At 27.5% G+C, this 20,479-nt stretch overlaps 2 protein-coding genes across 6 annotated transcripts; both read left to right on the top strand.

Moving 5' to 3' along the window:
• The first annotated feature begins 6,194 nt into the window (after window positions 1–6,194).
• LOC113861176 (DEAD-box ATP-dependent RNA helicase 8-like) lies at window positions 6,195–14,339 on the top strand. Of its 5 annotated transcripts, none has more exons than XR_003504139.1 (11): window positions 6,195–7,067; window positions 7,843–7,903; window positions 8,585–8,819; window positions 9,755–9,993; window positions 10,843–11,094; window positions 11,176–11,356; window positions 11,715–11,803; window positions 11,878–11,951; window positions 12,029–12,155; window positions 12,705–12,771; window positions 14,078–14,339. XR_003504139.1 is itself a non-coding variant. In XM_027493816.1 (10 exons), the coding sequence occupies exons 1-9, from the start codon at window positions 6,757–6,759 to the stop codon at window positions 12,105–12,107; spliced, it is 1,521 nt and encodes a 506-aa protein (XP_027349617.1). In that variant the 5' UTR covers window positions 6,195–6,756; the 3' UTR covers window positions 12,108–12,155; window positions 12,705–13,960. The 5 variants fall into 5 exon arrangements, 3 of the variants coding, with proteins under 3 accessions (XP_027349617.1, XP_027349618.1, XP_027349619.1); XR_003504137.1 differs by lacking the exon at window positions 14,078–14,339 and adding an exon at window positions 12,275–12,345 and having other exon boundaries at window positions 12,705–13,305; XM_027493816.1 differs by lacking the exon at window positions 14,078–14,339 and having other exon boundaries at window positions 12,705–13,960.
• Window positions 14,340–17,215: 2,876 nt separating this feature from the next.
• Window positions 17,216–19,801, top strand: LOC113861580 (transcription factor MYB41-like). The gene is made up of 3 exons (XM_027494499.1): window positions 17,216–17,351; window positions 18,351–18,480; window positions 19,147–19,801. The coding sequence occupies exons 1-3, from the start codon at window positions 17,216–17,218 to the stop codon at window positions 19,799–19,801; spliced, it is 921 nt and encodes a 306-aa protein (XP_027350300.1).
• Window positions 19,802–20,479: the final 678 nt, after the last annotated feature.

Here is a 20,479-nt window from a genome sequence, read left to right as displayed (position 1 = left end):
AATAACAAAGAACACCATTAAACCCATTTACAGAGAAGATGAAATAATTGAATTGAAGAGAACTTACAAGATTAACCCGATTGATGTAGCTGCTCCAATCAATTATAATTACAAAATAGAGGAAGAAGATTGTGATTGATAAAACCCATCTATTCACCATGCTTTGTGGATGATAAACCTTGAAGCAAGAACTAAGCAAGCCAAATGCAAAATCATTAAAGGAGTTTCACCATTTTGTTTGGTGAGAAATGCTTTATTATTTATTTGGTGTATAATATATGTATATAATTAATATTCACCTGTCACGGAATTAAGATATTAGTGAATAAAATAGCTTTTTATATTGGGAGGTAAATATGGCAAATTATTATGCTTTCCCCAGCCACATTTAATGCTGCATTCTGTGCTCTTATTTGCTCAATATTCAATACTAAATGCATGTTTCGTTTGGTTTTTCTCACCACCCTCAAAATGAAACCGCGTTTTGACTAATAACTCTGTGTGTGTGAATATTTTTATATATAAAAAAGTAAGTAATGAGTGATGTTTCTATTTTGTTTCTCTGCTCAAAATCTATTCTATTTACATAAACATTCCTAAATAAAATAAACAAAGCATTAATGATATATCTTATATTTCAAATTTAATATAATATATACGGATAAGGACAAATAATTATTCAAATTGTAATGGTAATTCACTGTATGTAGAAAGAAAATAACTCATAAAAATACTTAATTATTATAAGAATGACATTAATAAAAATTGTATGGTATTGGTCAAATGACCATGTCAAACTTTTAATCTTAATCATGGTCCAAATTTAATGTTTACACAATTTTATAATAAAATTGGCTCTTATTAAGTAAGTTTCCAACATGTATCCAATGAATTCTTTATTTTTTATCATTTTTAAATTATAAAATTAATCTTTAATTTTAAATTTATATGTAAAAAAAGTAATTTATGATTATATATATATATATATATATATATATATATAAATATTTGTGGTGATAAAAGTAAATTAAATTAATAGATAGTATACTTGTTTTCTTTTATAGATAAATTTTAAGATGTATTTGTTAATATTCTAAAAAATTGCATTTGATTTTTAAAATTTGTATTTTAAAGATTTAATAATTATTAAAGTTGTAATTTTTTGATTCATTATATAAGACATTTTTAACTAAAAGAGAAAAATGGAAAAGATGAGAATAATTTTTATAAATTTTTTATGTTTAATTTAATATTTTGAAAGGCATGAGATCGAGGAGAGGAAATGGGAAGAGTCCAAATCCCTTCTTACATAGCTTTAGGCCCTCTCCAAAGCAATATTTATTCTTAATTTAGTATGAATATTTAACTATTCCAAGTATATAAAAGTGAATTCGTTTTTTTCTCTCTCTCTTCTCATTGTGAATAAAATAAAACACCTTTTTCATTTATTGAAATTTTCCATTTTTCTTTTTATTAAAATGTTCTTTATTAAACTAACACAACTCGTTGAAATTAGTTAATTTTCTTAATTTTTAAAAAAATCTTGTAACATGATAATTTTACTTATATTTGATATAATTATACGTAATCTCACTATCAATATTTATTTTTTACTAACTTTATTTATTAATAAAAAATAAATATTTCATAAAAGTTATAAAATACTATACAATAAAAATAACTAAAACTCATTAGAAGATGCTTTATAAAAAAAATAAAAAAGAATAATAAAAATTTTAGATTAAAAATATTAATACAGACAAAATTATTGACGCTTAAAATTAAACCATATTTTTGACAAAAGCTCAACACAATTGAAAGATAAATGATTTTTTTTAACTATGTTAATTAGAATTTGATTTTGAGTTATATGTATATATCACACTTTAAAAAAAGGATTATTTTTTTTTACTGTCGATTAAAAAATAACATTAGAGTACGCACAGAAGCAAATTATATTAATCAAAATCATGAATAAAGGAGCTAATAAAAAAAAAAAACTAGATTACGATCTGCATTAAACTGAAAATTTATACATTATTTTAAAAAATATATACTTATTAAAAAATTTAATTATCATATTAATTTAAAAGCTTTCTTATTCTACCTCGGTTCAAAACTCTTTATCAAATTTGGACATACATTATTTGATTGAAAATCAGTTTAAATTATATTTAAATTCCAATTTTATATAATGATGTGTTTTAAAAATTTATTTAATCATGTATTCATTTTATTTCATTTTATTTATTTAATATGATGAAATTAAAAATTTATAAAAAATTAGGAAATTGAATACTAATTTAATATGAACAAAATTAAATCCAATAATATTGATATCTAAACTAAATTAATTAAATAATTTAACAATAAAATTAAATTTTCACAATTAAATTTTCATATGAAGTAAATTTAATTTAATTTAATAGGAGGAATATAGCAAGAGTTTAATTTTGATACAGTAAATATATCAGGAATATAATTTTTATATTAATTATTACAATAATTAAGAATTATGTTGATATGATTAATCATGATTGAGTAATAATGTAATTTTTTTATATTTTAATATATAAAAAATTAATTCTATTAGTAACTTAGGCTTATGTTTGCACAATATATGATGTAAATTATATATTTTATTTAATATTTTTAAGTAATTTATAAAATATTTTATTTATTGCTTTAATTATGTTTTACTTTGATGGGAAATGGAACATGAAAAAAAATCTAGAAAGATTGTAAATAGTATATATTATTCTTTAGGCCTAAATACATAGATATTCTTAAAAAATGAAAAAATAAAAAATAAAAATTGAGAGAGAGGCAATGATCCACCCTTGCTCCTAAATGCATCCAAGGTCATATGTATATGGCTGCCGACTTTTAGGGTTTGTTTGGAAAATTATTTAGTTAAAAACTTATTATGTTAGTTAAAAATTTTGTTTATTTTTTAATTTAAAATATTAATATTTAATAAAGTAGTTGAAATAAATAATTATTAATATATTTTTTATGCTGTTTATATTGTTATTTTTTTTTCCAAGTATATGAAAGTGATTTTGTCACATTTTTGTCTTATTCGAATTAGGTATTTTATTCTTACTGATTCAATTTCGTAAACTCTTTTTTTTTTTTTTTTGTTTACTTTGGTTACATTAAAATATAACAAATAATAAATAAATAAATATCACATTATTTATCATTAGAAATAAATTATTAATATTTTGAGCAAAAAATAAGAAAGTCAATAAATTATACTTTTTTATAATACTATATTTATAAATAGAAATAAAATTAAAAATTTATCATCATAATTTAAAGATGATAAATAATTTAATATAAATTAAAATATATAAATTATAACTTTTACAAGTATATAATTATTAAATGTAAATTCTTTATTTACTTAATTATGATAATTTTATTTGTCATTTTATATTTTAATGTTAATTTAACAAATACTTTTATCAAATACTTTCAATTTAATTGATAATTATTTTTTTCTTTCGGCTAGATTATTCACTAGTTTTTTAAAAAACTTTGGGCTTTACTTAAAAATTAATTTTTAAATGGACAAGAGAATCACTTATTTCATTATAAGTCTAGTTTGTGAGTTTTTATACGAAAGAAAAATTTATAAATTCTTTTAAGTTTTTGTTTTTAAGTTTTATTTGAAAGTTAGTTTTAAACTTAAAAAAAACGGAAAATACAATTGTTAAAGAATTTTTAGATGAGATAAAAAAAAATTAAAACTTTTGTAACTTTATATTTTTTAGCTTTATTTTAAAGTTTGAAAGAAAAGTAAAAAAAAAAAAAACAGTTTGAAAGAAAAGAGAAAGAAATTAAAAATTAATGTTATGATTATTATTTTATAGAGATTTTAAATAAGCAAGAAGAAGTTTATAAATTCTCAAAAATTTTATTAGTCTCATGTTTTCATCTTTTAATTTAGAAAATTTTGTATTAACTTTTTTTCTTCCCTTATTCTCTTGAAGAGTAAAAGAGTAAAAAGTGAGACTAGTAAAAAATCTTGATGAATTTATAAAATGAGATTATAAATATTTATAAAACTTCACACTTATTTAAAGACTTTCAAACAAAATTTATGATAAATCTTCTTTTTTTTACTCTTCTTTTTTTTTCATAAATCAATGGTCAATCAAAATTTTGGACTATGTTTGAATTTTATGTTTAAGAGGGGAAAGAAAGAGTTAATAAAATTTAATCTTTATTTGCAAGTTCATTAATTAAGAGAAGAAAGGTTAAACCCCAAAATTATTGTAACTTTAGTATTTTAGTTCTCCTATGAGTTTTTATTTTTCCTACTTTTTTGGATTCTTTCACAGTTAAAATTCTATTTTTTTTTCAAAATATGTTAGTTTTTAAACGAGAACTTTTTAAAAAAGTTTATAAAAATAAAATATTAATTTTTAGAAAGAAAAAAGTATTTAAACTTTTGTATTTTTAAAAAAATATAAAATACAATAATATCGTTCAAATAATTTAATTCCCGCCACCCCTTCAATAATAAACATCCAACTAAATAAGAAGTTTAACTCTCATTTCTCTCCCTTCAAATTATTTCCTTCCATCTCCTCTAAACATATATTTAAACAAAATTATAATAGGTGTTTTTTTTTATTAACCATTATTTCTTGTCTCTTTTTTTTCATGTCCCTGTTCATTTATTCTCCTTCTAAACTTTTAAATAAATGCATAATATTTTCATCATTTAACATTGTAGATAACTTTTAATTTTCTAGTTTAAATATTTATTATTTTATAACATACAAAATAAGTAAGTAATTCAAATATTGCATGCAAATGATAATAAAACTTATAAATAAATTAAAATAATTAATAAACAAATAATAAATGAACATTTTTTTAGATGAGATGAAATTTTTTTATAAACTTTTTTAACTTTATATTTTTTTTCTCTATTTTGAAGTTTGAAATAAGAGTAAAGAAAAAAATTTAAAGGGCAAGAGAAGGAAGTTGAAGATTTATGTTATGCTTATTGTTTTGTAGAGTTTTTAAACGAAGAAATTTATAAATTTTCAAAAATTCTATTAATCTCGTGTTTTAAAACTTATAATTTAAAATTTTTTGTATTAATCTTATTTTTTCATCATTTTCCATTTCTTATTCTCTTAAGAGTAAAAGAGAATAAAGTAGAACTAATAAAAAATCTATAATAAATTTATAAATATAAGATTATAAAAATTTATAAAATCTCTCATTCTTATTTAAAAATTTTAAAACAAAAATTATGATAAGTCTTCCTCTCCGTATTTTTTTCTCTCCATAAATTAACAGTGAAACAAAGTTTTAAGATCTCTTAGTATAAGTGATTTTTTATTAACTATTTTTTTTATCTTTTTTTTTTCTGCTTCTTATTCATTTATTTTTTCTTAAAACTTTTAAATAAAGGCATAATATTTTCATCATTTAATATTGTAATTATTTTTTAATTTACTAATTTAAAATTTTTTTATAACATAAAAATAAGTAAGTCATTCAAATATAACATGAAAAAAATTATAAAACTTATAGATGAATGAAAATAATTAACAAACAAAAAATAAATTTATAATTTATTAAAAATTAATGAGCTTTTATTTACTGTTCATTAAAAATTTAGAAAAGAATAAGAAATTAATCATAGAAAGTTTGAAAATTAAAATATATAAAGCTAAAAAAATATACATAAAATAAATAAAAAATAATTAGAAAAACTAAATAAATAAAATTTAAAAATTTCAAAGTACCATGTGGCAATTTATTTGTAAGAACTTCAATAAAAATAATATTATTTGATAACTTAATAAAAGAAGTTTAGTATTATACGTAAATATAGATATTCTCGTTAAGTAATAACACTTGCATCATTTAATAGATGTAACACTAATTTTATTTAACATTTCTCTTACAAGCAAGTTAAGAGTCACAAATCTACAAAATCGTTTAAATTTTTTCAATGTACTTATTTAAGTTTGTTAAAAAAAAATAAAAAATCAGAAAAAATATTTAAAAAATGTTTTAATAAAAATTATGTCCTTAAAAAAAGCTCATTTCTCTTATAAAATCTTAATAGAAAAACTTTTAAATGTATATTTAACAAATTTTTTAATAAAAAGCTTAAACAAGTAATGAAAGAAGTGATAGATGAAGATAAAAGAAAAGGTAAGATGTGAAAATGAGATGGTTTTATTACATAATAAAATGTAAAAAGAGGGGCTATGAAGCAATACTCAGACAGAAAACCCATTTTGACGCTCTAACTTCATCAAATCAAATTTCATTTCATACCAAAAATTTAAAGAAAAACACACTTTTCTTCCTCTCTTCGATTTCTTCACCCTTTCAACCAATCTCTGCCTCCAATCAAAACCTCCCATCAAACCTAATCAAATCAACCCCTCAAACTGCTGTAGCCTGTAGATCTGTATAAAATTCCTCCACCATTTTTCTTCCTCCAAAATTTCGCTCGAAAACCCAACCCTACCCAATTTTTTTTGGGTCCCTGTATGATACCCTAAGAAATTTCAGATTTTTCTTCTCAGGTTTTGTTAGTTTAGGCTTTAATCGCAACCCCATTTCAAGAAATCATCGTTCGTGGGGTTCGGCTCTAGTTCCCAATCCAGCGACTCGGAAAAAACCCTAGCTTCGTAGAGTAGTGTGCAGCTTCTTGTACATTCTTTTTGCGTAGAATAATATTTTTTGGAGAGTTTTTGGCTTTGAATCGGTGGTATGAACAATAGAGCGAGATACCCACCTGGGATCGGGCTAGGAAGAGGTGGTGGAGGTTTGAACAACACCAACCCTGGGTTTCAACCAAGGCCACATCAACAACAGTATGTGCAGAGACACATGGTGCCACATCAGCACCAACATCAGCATCAGCATCAAAATCAGTATCAGCAGCAGTACCAGCAGCATCACCAACATCAGCAGCAGCAGCAACAACAACAGTGGTTGAGAAGGACCCAGTTGGGTGGTACTGACACCAACGCTGTTGAGGAGGTTGAGAAGACTGTACAGTCGGAAGCTGTTGATCCAAGGTTTTATTTAATTTTTCTTTTTTGGGTCTTTCGTTTTTGTGTTTTTTTAATTTTTTTTGAACTTACCAGATTTATTTCGTGAAATTTCATTGTGTGTGCGTATGTGTTAGAGAGACATGTGTATTGTGTGAAGGGATTGATGAATGCTGTACAGGTTTGTGGTGTATTTGTAATTTTGATGGCTTGAGGATTTTTATCTTATTTTTTCTTTATTTTATGGTGAAGTAATCTGTTCGCATAACAATGTGGTAATGGTATACTTTATTTGTTGGTGCTACGAAAATGTAGTGATTCTTGGGTTTTCTGCTATTTTCTATGCGCTGAAGTCTGGAGTTACTGTTGTTTTTAAATTAGGGGATTGGAACATTTTTTGTGTGATCAGGAATTTTGGAAGATGTTGTAAGTTATAAGGGCTTGTAAATGGTTTTGATACAACTAAATGTTTATTGCTGTGTTATGAGGTTATAGGTTCTGATGCTTTTCTTAATAAAACTCTGTGTCTAACATGAACATAATTAATGTCACTGATTTCTGTTGTATATTTATGTTCAAATGCAAATTTGAGTTGATAATGCCCAACTGTCCACAATTGAGGATTAATGCCCTGATGTTGCAAATTTAATATGGTATGGGGTGATGTTTGCTCAGTTATGAGTTTGTGAAAGTGAAGGGTTTGGAAATGACATGTAAAATTTGACTACATTGCTGCTGGGTCTATTGTTGTGGTTAGGAAAGGATTGTTTTAATTTTATCGCTATTTGACTTCCTTTGTTAGTTCACAAGATTGGAAGGCAAGACTAAAGATTCCGCCACCTGATACACGTTATAAGACAGAGGTATGGCTCTTAAAAATTGAAAACTGCTATCTTATGGTCAAATGATTGGTCATATGAAATATGCATTATGTTTGTCATAAATTTTGTTTGAGATTCTTGAGGAAGTACACCTTAATGGCCTTATTTATGATGTTTCTAATTCCTTACTATTCTATTTCAGTTATTGTTGCTAGGATAGGATTGTTAATTGTTAGTTAATATTATTGGAGTTTTTGTTGGCACTGATTCTCTACATAGGTTATTACTGGCTTTTTGTTATTAGTGTCATTTTTAGTACTTTGGCATTTTTCAGTAATTTAGACAATTAGATTTTGATTTTAGAGTATAATCATACTTGACCAACAAACCATTCAACCATTAGTACCTCGCTGTGAGTCTAGAGTTGTATGAATTGTACTCAGATTCTACTCAATGTAACCAGTTCAGTGGTATTTAGTTTTGTGACCAAGGAGGCTTATTTTTTCCATTGATAAAATTGAATTTATCCTAAATTAAGTGATGGAAATCCCAGTGTGGTTGTATGTATGGACAATAATCTTATAATATGCATCTGTTTGAAGGTCTAATATATGTTATTATCTGAGTTATTTGCTTAAACTTTTATTTGATGGGATTAGGAATTATTAACTTTTAGTTATGTCATTTATTTTGGTGTTAAGCTTTATACATTGTCTTTCTCAGGACGTGACAGCTACTAAAGGAAATGAATTTGAAGATTACTTTTTGAAGCGTGAGCTGCTTATGGGAATATATGAGAAGGGTTTTGAAAGGCCTTCTCCCATTCAAGAAGAAAGCATTCCAATTGCTCTTACTGGTAGTGACATTCTGGCTAGAGCTAAAAATGGAACAGGCAAAACAGCTGCATTTTGTATTCCGGCATTGGAAAAAATTGATCAGGATAATAATGTTATTCAGGGTTTGACCTCCTTCATCCTTGTAGCCTTTTACTAGATGCTCAGAGATCTAACTGAAAAGATTACTTTTTTTGTTCTCACTTTGCAAGCCTTTCTCTTTGCCTGCTGCTTGTTGGCCTAGCTAAGCTCTGTTTTCTTATTAAAACTGAAACAAAGAGAAGAAAATGAAATTTCTAAACATGATATCCTGAGTATTCACAGAAAATAAGCTTGACTTAAATATTGTCATATTACTTTCCATATCTTCTTGCAGTATTTCATCGAGACTCCAGAAAGATACTAAGGGCCTGTTTTTTTGAGCCTTTTCCTTTTTTGGAGAAAAAGTGTTTTTTAATTATATGATATATTTTTAAAAAATATAATAATTATGTAATTTTTTTTTGGAATAAAGCAAAAACTCATAAAAAGTTGTTTTAGTTCTTTTTTCAGAAGCTAAAAGTAGTAGTTTTTTCTAAGCTTAAACAATCAGCTCCTAAAGCTTTGTGAGTGTTTTTCTCCCATAAAATTCTCCTTGTTTTAGCTATAACTTTTGGACATTCCTTTAAACAATCTGATTTCTAGTAGATAAGTTGTTACTTCTCTTAGAAAGTTCTTTTAGGCATGGAAGATGAATGTTGTTAAGAAGATTAACATTTGATTTATTTATAAATTATGTGACGGTACTCAAATCTTCTGTGTCCAATATTTCTCCCTGTACATGTTGTATATAGATTGTTTCCTGCTACAATTGTGTTATGGCTCTTTTTTGTCTCGTAAAATGTGAAGATAGATTTTAGTGCCAAAGGTTGAAAATAATATATGTTTGATTGTATTGTTGATGCAAGATTCAAGCTTTTGTTATTTATAATGATTTAATGTCTAGTGTGTTTTTGAATGAGCCTTGATTATAGGCTCTATCATGTTTTGATCATTGCCTTTGTTGTATTATGTCATACAGTTGTTATATTGGTCCCAACAAGAGAACTGGCTTTGCAAACATCTCAAGTGTGTAAAGAGCTTGGAAAACATTTGAAAATTCAAGTTATGGTTACAACAGGCGGTACCAGCTTGAAAGATGACATTATGCGTTTATATCAACCAGTTCATTTGCTAGTTGGAACTCCAGGAAGAATATTAGATCTTGCAAAGAAGGGTGTTTGCATTCTGAAAGATTGCTCTATGCTTGTTATGGATGAGGTCATTACAGTTCACTTGAAATTTACTCTTTAGACTCTGGTAGAGAAGCCTTAACTTATTGATAGTGTTATAATATTAAGAGATTTAAGATGAAGGTAAGAAACGATTGGATATTGTTAGACAATTATGGTCTAATATAATATATGTAATCCAGCTATGTTTCAATGTTATAATTATGGTCTATCTGATGCGGTGGGATAAAGAATCTACATCCTTATGCTGTCAAGTTGGTACTGGAAGTGGTCTCTGATTATTGCATCTGTGATTTATGTTTTAAATATTGAGAAGAACTTCTTTTCCTTCATTTACGCTTTCATTCCGTGTCATTTAACATTACCGTCTCTAACATTCATTCTTGCATTGATCAGCAGTCTCCTTTCTTTGAAGTAACTTGTTTAGATTTTTGGCATATGTTGGGTTGCCTCGAGGATCTTCAGATGTTTGTGAAATCTTGTGTTAATGTTAAAGGATTGGCTTTATCAGATATGCCAAAAAGCTTTGATGCATTTGGTTGTAAAGATATGCTAGAATGTTTACTGGATGATGATCATCTATTGAATTCATATGGGATCAAGTAGTTTTTCCAGCTTCTTTGTGGTGGTCTGCTCATGGTCATTTTATGTGTGTGTGAAGGGGGTGTTTTTGGAATTTAGATCTACAAAGAAAATGACATGCTATATTGCATGTTTCTTGTTCTTAGTTCTGTTTCTTCTATTTTCAATCATGCTTTCTTCTTGAGGATTATCTGTTATTTTGCATTTCTACTTTCTCTTCTACTCTATTAAATTATTTGCTTATAAAAAAAGTGACGGTAATCTGACTGAGACTTTCCATGACTATCTCTCTTAGGCTGATAAGCTTCTCTCCCCAGAGTTCCAACCTTCAGTGGAGCAGCTGATTCAATTTCTCCCTTCAAATCGTCAAATCCTGATGTTTTCAGCTACATTTCCTGTTACTGTAAAGGACTTCAAGGATAGATATCTTCGTAAGCCATACGTCATTAACCTTATGGATGAGCTTACTCTGAAGGGTATTACACAATTTTATGCATTTGTGGAAGAGAGGCAGAAAGTCCATTGCCTAAATACCCTTTTCTCTAAGGTATATATCTATGCCAAGAACTCTGAATTTTCTATATGTCAGCTTTCAGTATAATAATAATAATAATGGTATCTATTTCAGCTGCAAATAAACCAGTCAATCATCTTCTGCAATTCTGTGAACCGGGTTGAACTTCTGGCCAAGAAAATCACAGAACTTGGTTATTCATGTTTCTATATTCATGCAAAGATGTTGCAAGACCACCGTAATAGAGTATTTCATGACTTCCGCAATGGTGCTTGCAGAAATCTTGTTTGTACTGGTACGTTACTGGCACTTTAGCATCTTTTCTGTTGATTGTGAGCAATGCATATCCTTCTATATATGTCTTTTTCAAATATGCAACTGTATATGATTCATATTTCCTTTATTTTTCTGATATTATTATTTATTTTTGCTATAGAAATCAGTTTTGAATTTGATAGTGAATAATAGCATAATATTTGTTTACTTTAGTTATTGTAATTCATTGATGTACTGATATTTTGAGTGATAATATATGTTATAAATCTTTTGTTACATATATCCGTGTGACTGAACTAGATAGAGTCTTTTTAATATGTTATCCTCCTAATAATTATAACTTTTCATTTGTCTCCCTTGTTTTGAACCATTCACAGATCTTTTCACTAGAGGAATAGACATCCAAGCAGTCAATGTTGTTATTAATTTTGATTTTCCAAAGAACTCAGAAACTTATCTGCACAGGGTATGCTTGATTTCTGCTTTCTCCCCTACCTTGATAATGATTGTGTTCTTATGGATGTTTCTGTTCTTATACAGGTTGGTCGTTCAGGGAGGTTTGGGCACCTAGGTTTAGCTGTTAACTTGATCACCTATGAGGATCGTTTCAATTTGTAAGTATTTCTGGTAGATATGACTTTCACAGATAACTCCTATAGATTCCTTACACATTTCCATTGATTTTGTGCAGATATAGGATTGAACAAGAACTTGGCACTGAAATAAAACAAATTCCACCACACATTGATCAGGCAATATATTGCCGGTGACTGGTGGTAACTACCCGTGTGTATTCACAGCCAAGGTGAATAGCACTGGTGAGTGATCAGAAAATATTTTTTTCATATTTATAATGGCCATGCTTGTTCCTAATAAGGGTTGTGTTGTGATCTAAAAGTGAAAATGACGGGTATATTTTATTTGTAATTGACTGTAGGTTGGTTTCATTGGAAACAACCGATCTCCCATGATAGGAAGTTGATGTCAAACTTTCTAGTGAGGGAAAAAGTATATGCTCTTCTGTTTTTTACCTATTTTCATCTCTAGAACTAAGCCAAGTTTTAACCAACCCATTACTAATATAGCTCAATCTATTGTTTCTTAAAGGCACTTTGATTGATAGTATGGTTTATGATTTTTAATTTTATTGAACTATTTGTTTTATTTGTGCACCTAATGTTTATTACTAAATGCCCTTTATTGAAGTAAAAGGCTGTCATGTGTTCAATTGTGCAAATTTTAGATTAGTTCCGAGCAGTGATTTATCCTTATAAATCTTTTTCCCATTTTTGCACTACAGTACCATTAAATTAAGTAGTTGCAATTACTGCTGCTGATTTCTGTGCATGTATATTTCTTTTTTACAGGTTGATGTAATTGTTGTTCTAGCAGGTGTGAATGCTCTGTATGAGGAAGCACACTAAGAAAATTGGGGTATTGTCAGACCCTTTGTTGAATGAATGCTTTTTCGTTAATTTCTGCATTTTGAAAGCTCTGAAACAGTATTTTTAGGACCTTCAGAGAGTTTAATATTGGCTTTCACATACCAGATAAATGCTGGGTCCAGTTTGGGTTTCCATGGATTATATTTGCAAATGTGTTTGTTACCAAGTATTGTTACTCCAGATTTTTCCATTTCATCAGTAATCCTTTTAACTGTTTAGGAATGCACCATACTATGAAGATGTCCTTATTCTATTATGCTGTTGTATTTACCTTTGTGGGTTAAAGATTTTTTGTCTTCATAGGAATTTCTATATATGCTCATATTATGTTATGGTTCATGGTGATCATGGCTTATCCGTAATTTCTTTTGGCATTGTATTTGAAATGATCATTGCCAGTTGAAGGGCCTTGATTGCATGAGTGCTAGCAGATGATTGTAGCAGCAATGATATGCTATGAGTAGGCTTTGATGTATGTTCATGAATGTTTTAGTTGGAATGTATCACATTTCCATTTGTCTTTTACTTTTTAGTTGTAGCATTGCTTTTGATGCTGTAGCATTGCTTTTGATGCTGATTTTACTTTTCCTTGTAGGGAAGTTTTGCTAAGTGAAATTTTTAAAAAATTGACTGTTATGTTTTAATGTTACGGTAATGCAAAACAAGTTGGCATTGATCACGCGAAATGGATTTGTGTTTATTGCATTGCTTGAAACATAACTTACAGGAGTTTTCTTCAAAATTCACCAAAAAATTTAGGGTTATTTAGTTTTAGATGTTTTTATTTTAATTATAATTTTTTTCACTTTATTTTCTTTCTGTTTTTTCTGTTTAAAGATTTGTACTAAAAAAATCATAATAGAAAAAAAAAGTCAATTTTCAATGATCTTTGTATAATTTTAAAAAAATAGGAAATAAAATGAAAACAAGCAGGCTCTTATTCCTTACTTTGTATAGAAATGTTTGTTTTAAAATGCAGTAATGTTAGTATCCTTTCGTGTGAATTACAGCTTTTGAAGATAAAACAATTTTAGGAATACAATTCTCAATTATGTGTATTATGGTTAAACGCCATATGAAGGTGGATACACGGTATCATTTTATGAATTAGATTTGAAATTTTACTAACATTATGAAACACCACTTTTTGTTAGAGAAAACAAAGGTAGAAGATTAATATGAAATAGAATAAAATTAGATAAGAAAAAAAAAGTACAATACAAAATTTAAGTTAGATAAAAATAAACAAAAAAATTACAGGACCAAAATACTGATTTATTTTCTTTTTGAATCAGGGGGTGTTACACAATCAAAATTCAAGAGTATTCGACCTGTTAGCAGCATGTTTTTTTATTCTTGCAATATTTTTAAGTTGCAAAAATTACAATGTGTTTGATATGTTTTATTATTATTTAAATTTAATTTTGTAAACGTATGAATGGGAAAACAAGTTATGCGTTTGATGAAAAGGGTGTGTTTGACGGCATTTATTACAAGAAGATGACCCATTCATCGGCACTGTTGTCGTCTGCGGTTTTATTTGACCATTCTTTGAATTCCTTTCTGTATTCTTTCTGCCATTCACTCAACTCCACTGGTCAACTCAACAGTACCTTCAAAACAAAATCCCAACGTATCATTGCCAATATGGATCAAATAGGAAATAAATCATGTCACCTTATTTCATGCATATATCTGATATAAGGTTAGTAGTAATATTATTATGAATAATGTTTTTTACTTATCGTACATGTATAACGTTTTTTGTTAAAACAAGTTTTGAGTTTTACCTTGTTATTTTCTGTTTTAGTTTTTAATTTTTAAAATTTATATTTTAAATTTTAAGAAAAAACAAAAATAAAAAGTATATTAATAAATAAATTTTATTTTTTATTTTAAAAACTATTTAGAAAAAAAAAAGAGCTCTTAGACTTTTGTCCGATAGAATCATTTGCGCTGAGAGAGAGAGAGAGGGGGGGGGGGAATCTAAACCTAGTAGATGACTTTTTATAATTATAATTTTATTTGAATTTTTTCTTATGTGAAATTCATTCTTTTTAATCTCTATATAAAAAGTTATAAATAAGTTAATGAAACATAATATTTTAATTTTAGTTTCTATTTGAAAAACAAGATTTTAAATTAGTCTCCACATATATTAAAACACAATATGAAAGTAAAGAAAAGAAAAATACAATTTCGATGGAAATCATGGTAGAAAATATTGAAGATGTTTGACATGTTCTATTAAAATGAGAGGTTGAGGTGGCTACCATAAAAGATAATATTACTTAATAATCATACCATATTATAAAGAGTGATTTATTAACTTGATTTGAATAAAATTATCACTACTTTTTAAGTAAGTGTAACAATTCTTATAAGGAATTTAAGTAAAAAATATTTTTATTTTACTTGTTTAAGAATTATAAAAAATAATGTCATTAATTTTCTTTTTTTCTTTTTAGAGAGAACAGAGGAAACTCCTTTAATGGTATTCCTTTGTGCGTAATAATTAATTTTAAAAAATCATGTAAGAATAAAATAAAAAATGTTATTTATAAATTAAAATAAAACGAGTTATTATAAAATAAGATCGTAATAATGCAATATAATAGCAAAGACTATCTTAAAAGTATCATTATTCAAGTATTTTTATAGACTTTATTAATGCAAGGATCAAATTTAAAGAAATAAATTTTTAAACGATCAATTTTTTTAAAACAAATATTCAAGTATTTAAATCTTATAATTTTTAACTTGTTACAATTTTGTATAAAAATATTAATTCAATTATTTGAGTTAATAAAAATTAGTACTATACATGATATTGTATATATATACTCTATATTTATTCTTTTATACACACGTCTTTAAATTACATCTCAAAATTGATGAGACAGATTTTTGCTATCAAATTTTTGTGTTCAAGAATATGTTCATTAAATATGACAAGTTATATATGTTCATTAAATTCAACCATTATTTTATGAATCTGACAAGTTATATATGTTCATTAAATTCAACCACTAAATAAGTGAGAATGTATATCCTTGGATGATATTGTAGAATTATTTTACGACATATATAAATAAAATTCCTTTATTTAACGAGAAAGAGGGAATGCATTGAGCTTTAATATCTTTTCCTCACAAAATCTTTTATTACATTAAAATAAATTTTACCACCTCTGAAATTATTAAAAAATGTTTTATTAATCTCAATCTTTAAAATTAAATTCAACATTTAATTAAAACTAATAAAATGTTTATATTAAATACTAAAAAATATCTATGTAACTATGAATACTAGACCTTCTCAAATCTCTATTTACTGTATAATCACTCATTTTCAAGTCCTTTCCAAATAATCAGCATGCAAAGATAATTCAGTGAGTAAAGCAGAGTTTATCTTGCTTATAATTACTTTTTAATTAAAATTAAAGCATATGTGTTAATCACTAAGGCATTTAAATTCTTATGATCAATGGTGGTATTCCTTCTGCTTCAAATATCATTCTACTCTATTTTATATGAATTGATAATATTTTATATGTATTTAATAATATATAATAAAAATTTGTATACAATAATTAAATTTTCTTAAATAAAAAACTAATATAATAATATAATATATTATAATTTTAATAAAAATTTAATATTTATTATATTTTTACTGTATATTAACAAATTAATTAATTAAAAATAAAAAATTGTTGATGTTGTTTCATGTTTGCCATAAAGAAGAAAGAGAAAACATCATGTCTTGTAGCAGTAGTATTATTCATATGCTGGTGTCTGTTCGTACCCTGCTTGCCATTAATTGGACCCTCCATTAATGTTCATGTCCTTCCCTTTAACTGTCTCTGTTGGTTTTCAATCCTTCACTGACTTTTCTGGAAGAGAATCCCCCATTAATGCATTCCATTTTCTTATCACTCTATGCCATAAATGCTGTCACTATCAACTTTACTTCAACCTTCTTCTCTTTCATTACACTTGTGTGCAAAATGAAAACCAAAAATTGCAAAATGCACACCCTCATTAACACTCTTCTCTTTCATCGTTTGTGCAAGTTCTTTGTCTCAATGATGATGCAACTTCTCAATGCTACAGCACATGCATTTATTGCACATTTCAGCTTGAAACTCGCTGATCATGCTTGCAAGCAAGCCCCATCCAATAACAATGCCACCTCAAATCCCTTCACTTTAAGATCATACCAACTTTCTTAATATCTCCAAGTACTTCACTATTTATGCTCTTATTGTTGCTTTGAGTGCTTTTAAGTGTCTTTGGGGTGTTTCTTTAGTGTTAGAAGTATAGGGAGGAGTTGTTTAAAGGTGTGGACTTTAAAGGGTACCTTGCATTGTTTCTGGTGATCTTTACTTTGTTAATGTGTTTTGGTTGGTGTCTTTGAGAGTTGGAGAAAGAATGGGAAGGACACCTTGTTGTGACAAGAAGGGTTTGAAGAAAGGACCATGGACAGCTGAAGAAGATGAAATTCTTGCTAGTTATATCAAGAAGAATGGTGGCCATGGAAGCTGGCGTTCTCTTCCCAGGATGGCAGGTTTTGATCTTCTTCTTTTTCTCTCTCTTATGCTGGTACTTTGTCTAGTAGTTGTTTTTGTTAAAACTAATTAAAGTGATTAATTGTTGATGTCCTTCAACAAGCACTTTAATTTCAACCTGCTTTACTAATTATTTGGAAGCATGTATATTTTTTGAAAAGCCTTATAAATATATGTATACATATATATATATATATATATATATATATATATATATCTTTTCTTTAAAATTGGCTTTGATAATCATGTTTCTAAGTGACTAGTAGATATATGATTTTGGTGTCCCTTTAAATTTGGTGGGGCGGCATATTTTAACCATAAAGCTATTTGAAGTTTACAACAGTAATGTTAGGTTGTAGGGTAAGAAAGTTTCTTTGGCTATATTCACATTCATGGCAGTGTTGCTGTCATGATAATATTAACACGTAACATACCAATTTAACAACTCTTGAACAGGTAAATCTTTCTTAACTCCTTTTTTTCAAGTTCTTAAAAGTGAAAAGGGTAGAATATGAAAAGGCAAGTAATTATAGTAGAAGACAAATTTAATGCAGTACTTGGGACATTATATTATGCTTACATTACCTTTTTTCAATGTTAGCCTATGATTTTCTATTGCTCTCTTCTTTTCTGTCTGTATTCTAATCCAAACCAAAACTTCAGCTTCATTTTCATTTCATCGGATTTCCATTGTGGATAAACTAGTCACGTGCCAAACCGTGACCTCAAACACTTTGGACCTCCTTCTTCAGAAAGTTTATGTTCTCTCTCTCTCTCTCTCTCTCTTTTTAATACCAACACACTCTTGGCTAATTTTTTAAAGTATTAAAATACTTTTTTTGGCAAGTTAGTCAGTTTTTAAAATTGCTTTGACTATTTAAAAAATTGACTAATAAAAAAGTGTCTTCAGAAGAGTACCTTAATTTTATTTATTCTGTTTCTGATTTGATATTTAGTTTTTCATGCTTATAAAATTATATATATTTTTTTCCATTAAGGTCTTCTTCGTTGTGGTAAGAGTTGCCGGCTTAGATGGACGAACTATCTCAGACCTGACATTAAACGTGGTCCCTTTACTCCCGAGGAAGAGAAACTAGTCATACAGCTTCATGGCATCCTAGGAAATAGGTAAACCATTAATTGAGCTTGTTTTTTTCCACCTACATTTTACATTGGTAGAAACTATGAGCTTTCCAATTTTTTCTTATGCCTAAAAAATTCCATTGTATTTAGAGTTCCCTAATCCCTATGTAAGAATAGAAACAAGATGCAACAAATTAAAGGGTGAATTAATATATATTAATATGGTATTAATTATTAAGCTTTTTAGCCCCTCAACTTTCTTACTTTTCTGTTTTCACCAAATTCTTTTTTTGGGGTGTGTATCAGTGAGTCTTGGTGTTGTCACAACGAAATTTGATACCTTGATACTCACTTTTTGAGTGTAAAGTGAGCGGACAGAAGAGTAAGATAAAAATAAATAAATAAATAATATGTTTGATAATGTGATAAAAAAGTGAGAATAAAAATAAATATAAAAGAAATTAAACCTTTTAGATCTCTCTAGATTATCCTAACATAATATGCAACAACTTTTGTTTTGATTTTTTAAACTTCAATCTGTTTTGAATAATGTTTTTACATGCATCTTATTTGATGATTCTCTCTCTTCCTTAAATAATAAAATTTATTTATTGTGCAAACTTTATGTATGAATAACACTATATCCTTCTTATTTGGAATGCATATTTACAGATAGATACTTTGAACAAATTAAATTTAAACAAATTTCAGGTGGGCTGCAATAGCCTCTCAGTTACCAGGAAGAACAGACAATGAGATAAAGAACTTATGGAACACCCATTTGAAGAAGCGTCTTAAAAGCATGGGGCTTGACCCCAAAACTCATGAACCATTGGCCTCATCATCATCATACTCCTTTCACAAGGCACATGCATCAATTTCCACACGTCACATGGCTCAATGGGAGAGTGCTAGGCTTGAAGCTGAGGCCAGACTCTCCAATGAGTCATCGAAGTTCAACAACACCAATCATAATTCCTATGGAGACACCAAAACCACTGATTCTGACTACTTTCTCCGCATTTGGAACTCTGAAGTTGGAGAAGCATTTCGCAATGTTCATCACAAAATAGACAACAAAATCACTAGTTGTTGCAATAGTCCTGCTTCTGCAGGATCATCTTCCAACAAGTGTAGTGAGTCTATTACAACAAATGCTGAATTGGGTTCTAATATTCGAGGAATATCCTCTAACACGGGAACCGTTGTGAAACAAGAGTTGGAGTGGGGGATTCATGGGTCTGATTCATCAAGTTCTAATGACTTGGAAGATTCATCAGACACTGCCTTGCAGCTATTGTTAGATTTTCCTATAAACAATGACATGAGCTTCTTAGAAGAAAACTCCTTTGTTTGTCCACTTTAGTGCATGTGCATGTATGATAATATTATGTAATTCAGTGTGTGTCTGGTTTAATTATTCTATAGAAATAATCGTTTATTTCTATCGTAGAGTGATAGAACTTTTGAAAAATAAGCGATTATTTCTTAAGATTTGATTATTAGCTTTTCGTTTGGTGTTTTGTAGTATTAGTATTATTATCTAAGCCATTGAAGAATTATGAGAGTCTTTTTAGGAATATAGTGAATGTGAATTACACGTAATGACTTCGATTATGTTTTGGATATGTTTATCAGGTTTCGGTTCTCAGTGTTATATATATATATATTTGGTCATCTACTCTTATCTTTTATAGTTCCTTTTTACTCTTAGTTTTTAAACCCTGAACAAAAACTAAATGAAAAATCCACGGCCGAAAAGATTCAAAGGGGAATTTTCAGTATGCTTCATCATAAAGTCTAGTATAACCTAAGGAACAATTCCTAAATTTTCTCCTTCTCTACATTATAATACGTGCATTTAATCCCTACATTATTTAGTTATCTGACACAAGAAAATGTAATTTAGTTTAGGCTTTCTTTATTATTATTTTTTATTAAAATGAAGTTACTCTTCTCAACATTAACATATTAGGTACATTCATCTCTCTTAATGGGCCTTCCTATTCTTGACACCTGATTACCTTGCATTTTAGTGGCCCAC

This window comes from Abrus precatorius, unplaced genomic scaffold, assembly GCF_003935025.1.
Source record: "Abrus precatorius isolate BTA unplaced genomic scaffold, Abrus_2018 Scaffold3, whole genome shotgun sequence".
Lineage (NCBI taxonomy): Eukaryota > Viridiplantae > Streptophyta > Magnoliopsida > Fabales > Fabaceae > Abrus > Abrus precatorius.
This window is presented reverse-complemented; position numbering and strand designations above follow the sequence as displayed.

Excerpts from the sequence above, each read along its gene's own strand:
- LOC113861580 (XM_027494499.1), top strand. The coding sequence starts at position 17,216 with ATGGGAAGGACACCTTGTTGTGACAAGAAGGGTTTGAAGAAAGGACCA. Across the intron at positions 17,352-18,350 it reads TTCTCTTCCCAGGATGGCAG|GTCTTCTTCGTTGTGGTAAG; the intron begins GTTTTGATCTTC and ends TTTTCCATTAAG. Across the intron at positions 18,481-19,146 it reads CATGGCATCCTAGGAAATAG|GTGGGCTGCAATAGCCTCTC; the intron begins GTAAACCATTAA and ends AACAAATTTCAG.
- LOC113861176 (XM_027493816.1), top strand. The coding sequence starts at position 6,757 with ATGAACAATAGAGCGAGATACCCACCTGGGATCGGGCTAGGAAGAGGT. Across the intron at positions 8,820-9,754 it reads GGATAATAATGTTATTCAGG|TTGTTATATTGGTCCCAACA; the intron begins GTTTGACCTCCT and ends TATGTCATACAG. Across the intron at positions 11,095-11,175 it reads TAAATACCCTTTTCTCTAAG|CTGCAAATAAACCAGTCAAT; the intron begins GTATATATCTAT and ends TATCTATTTCAG.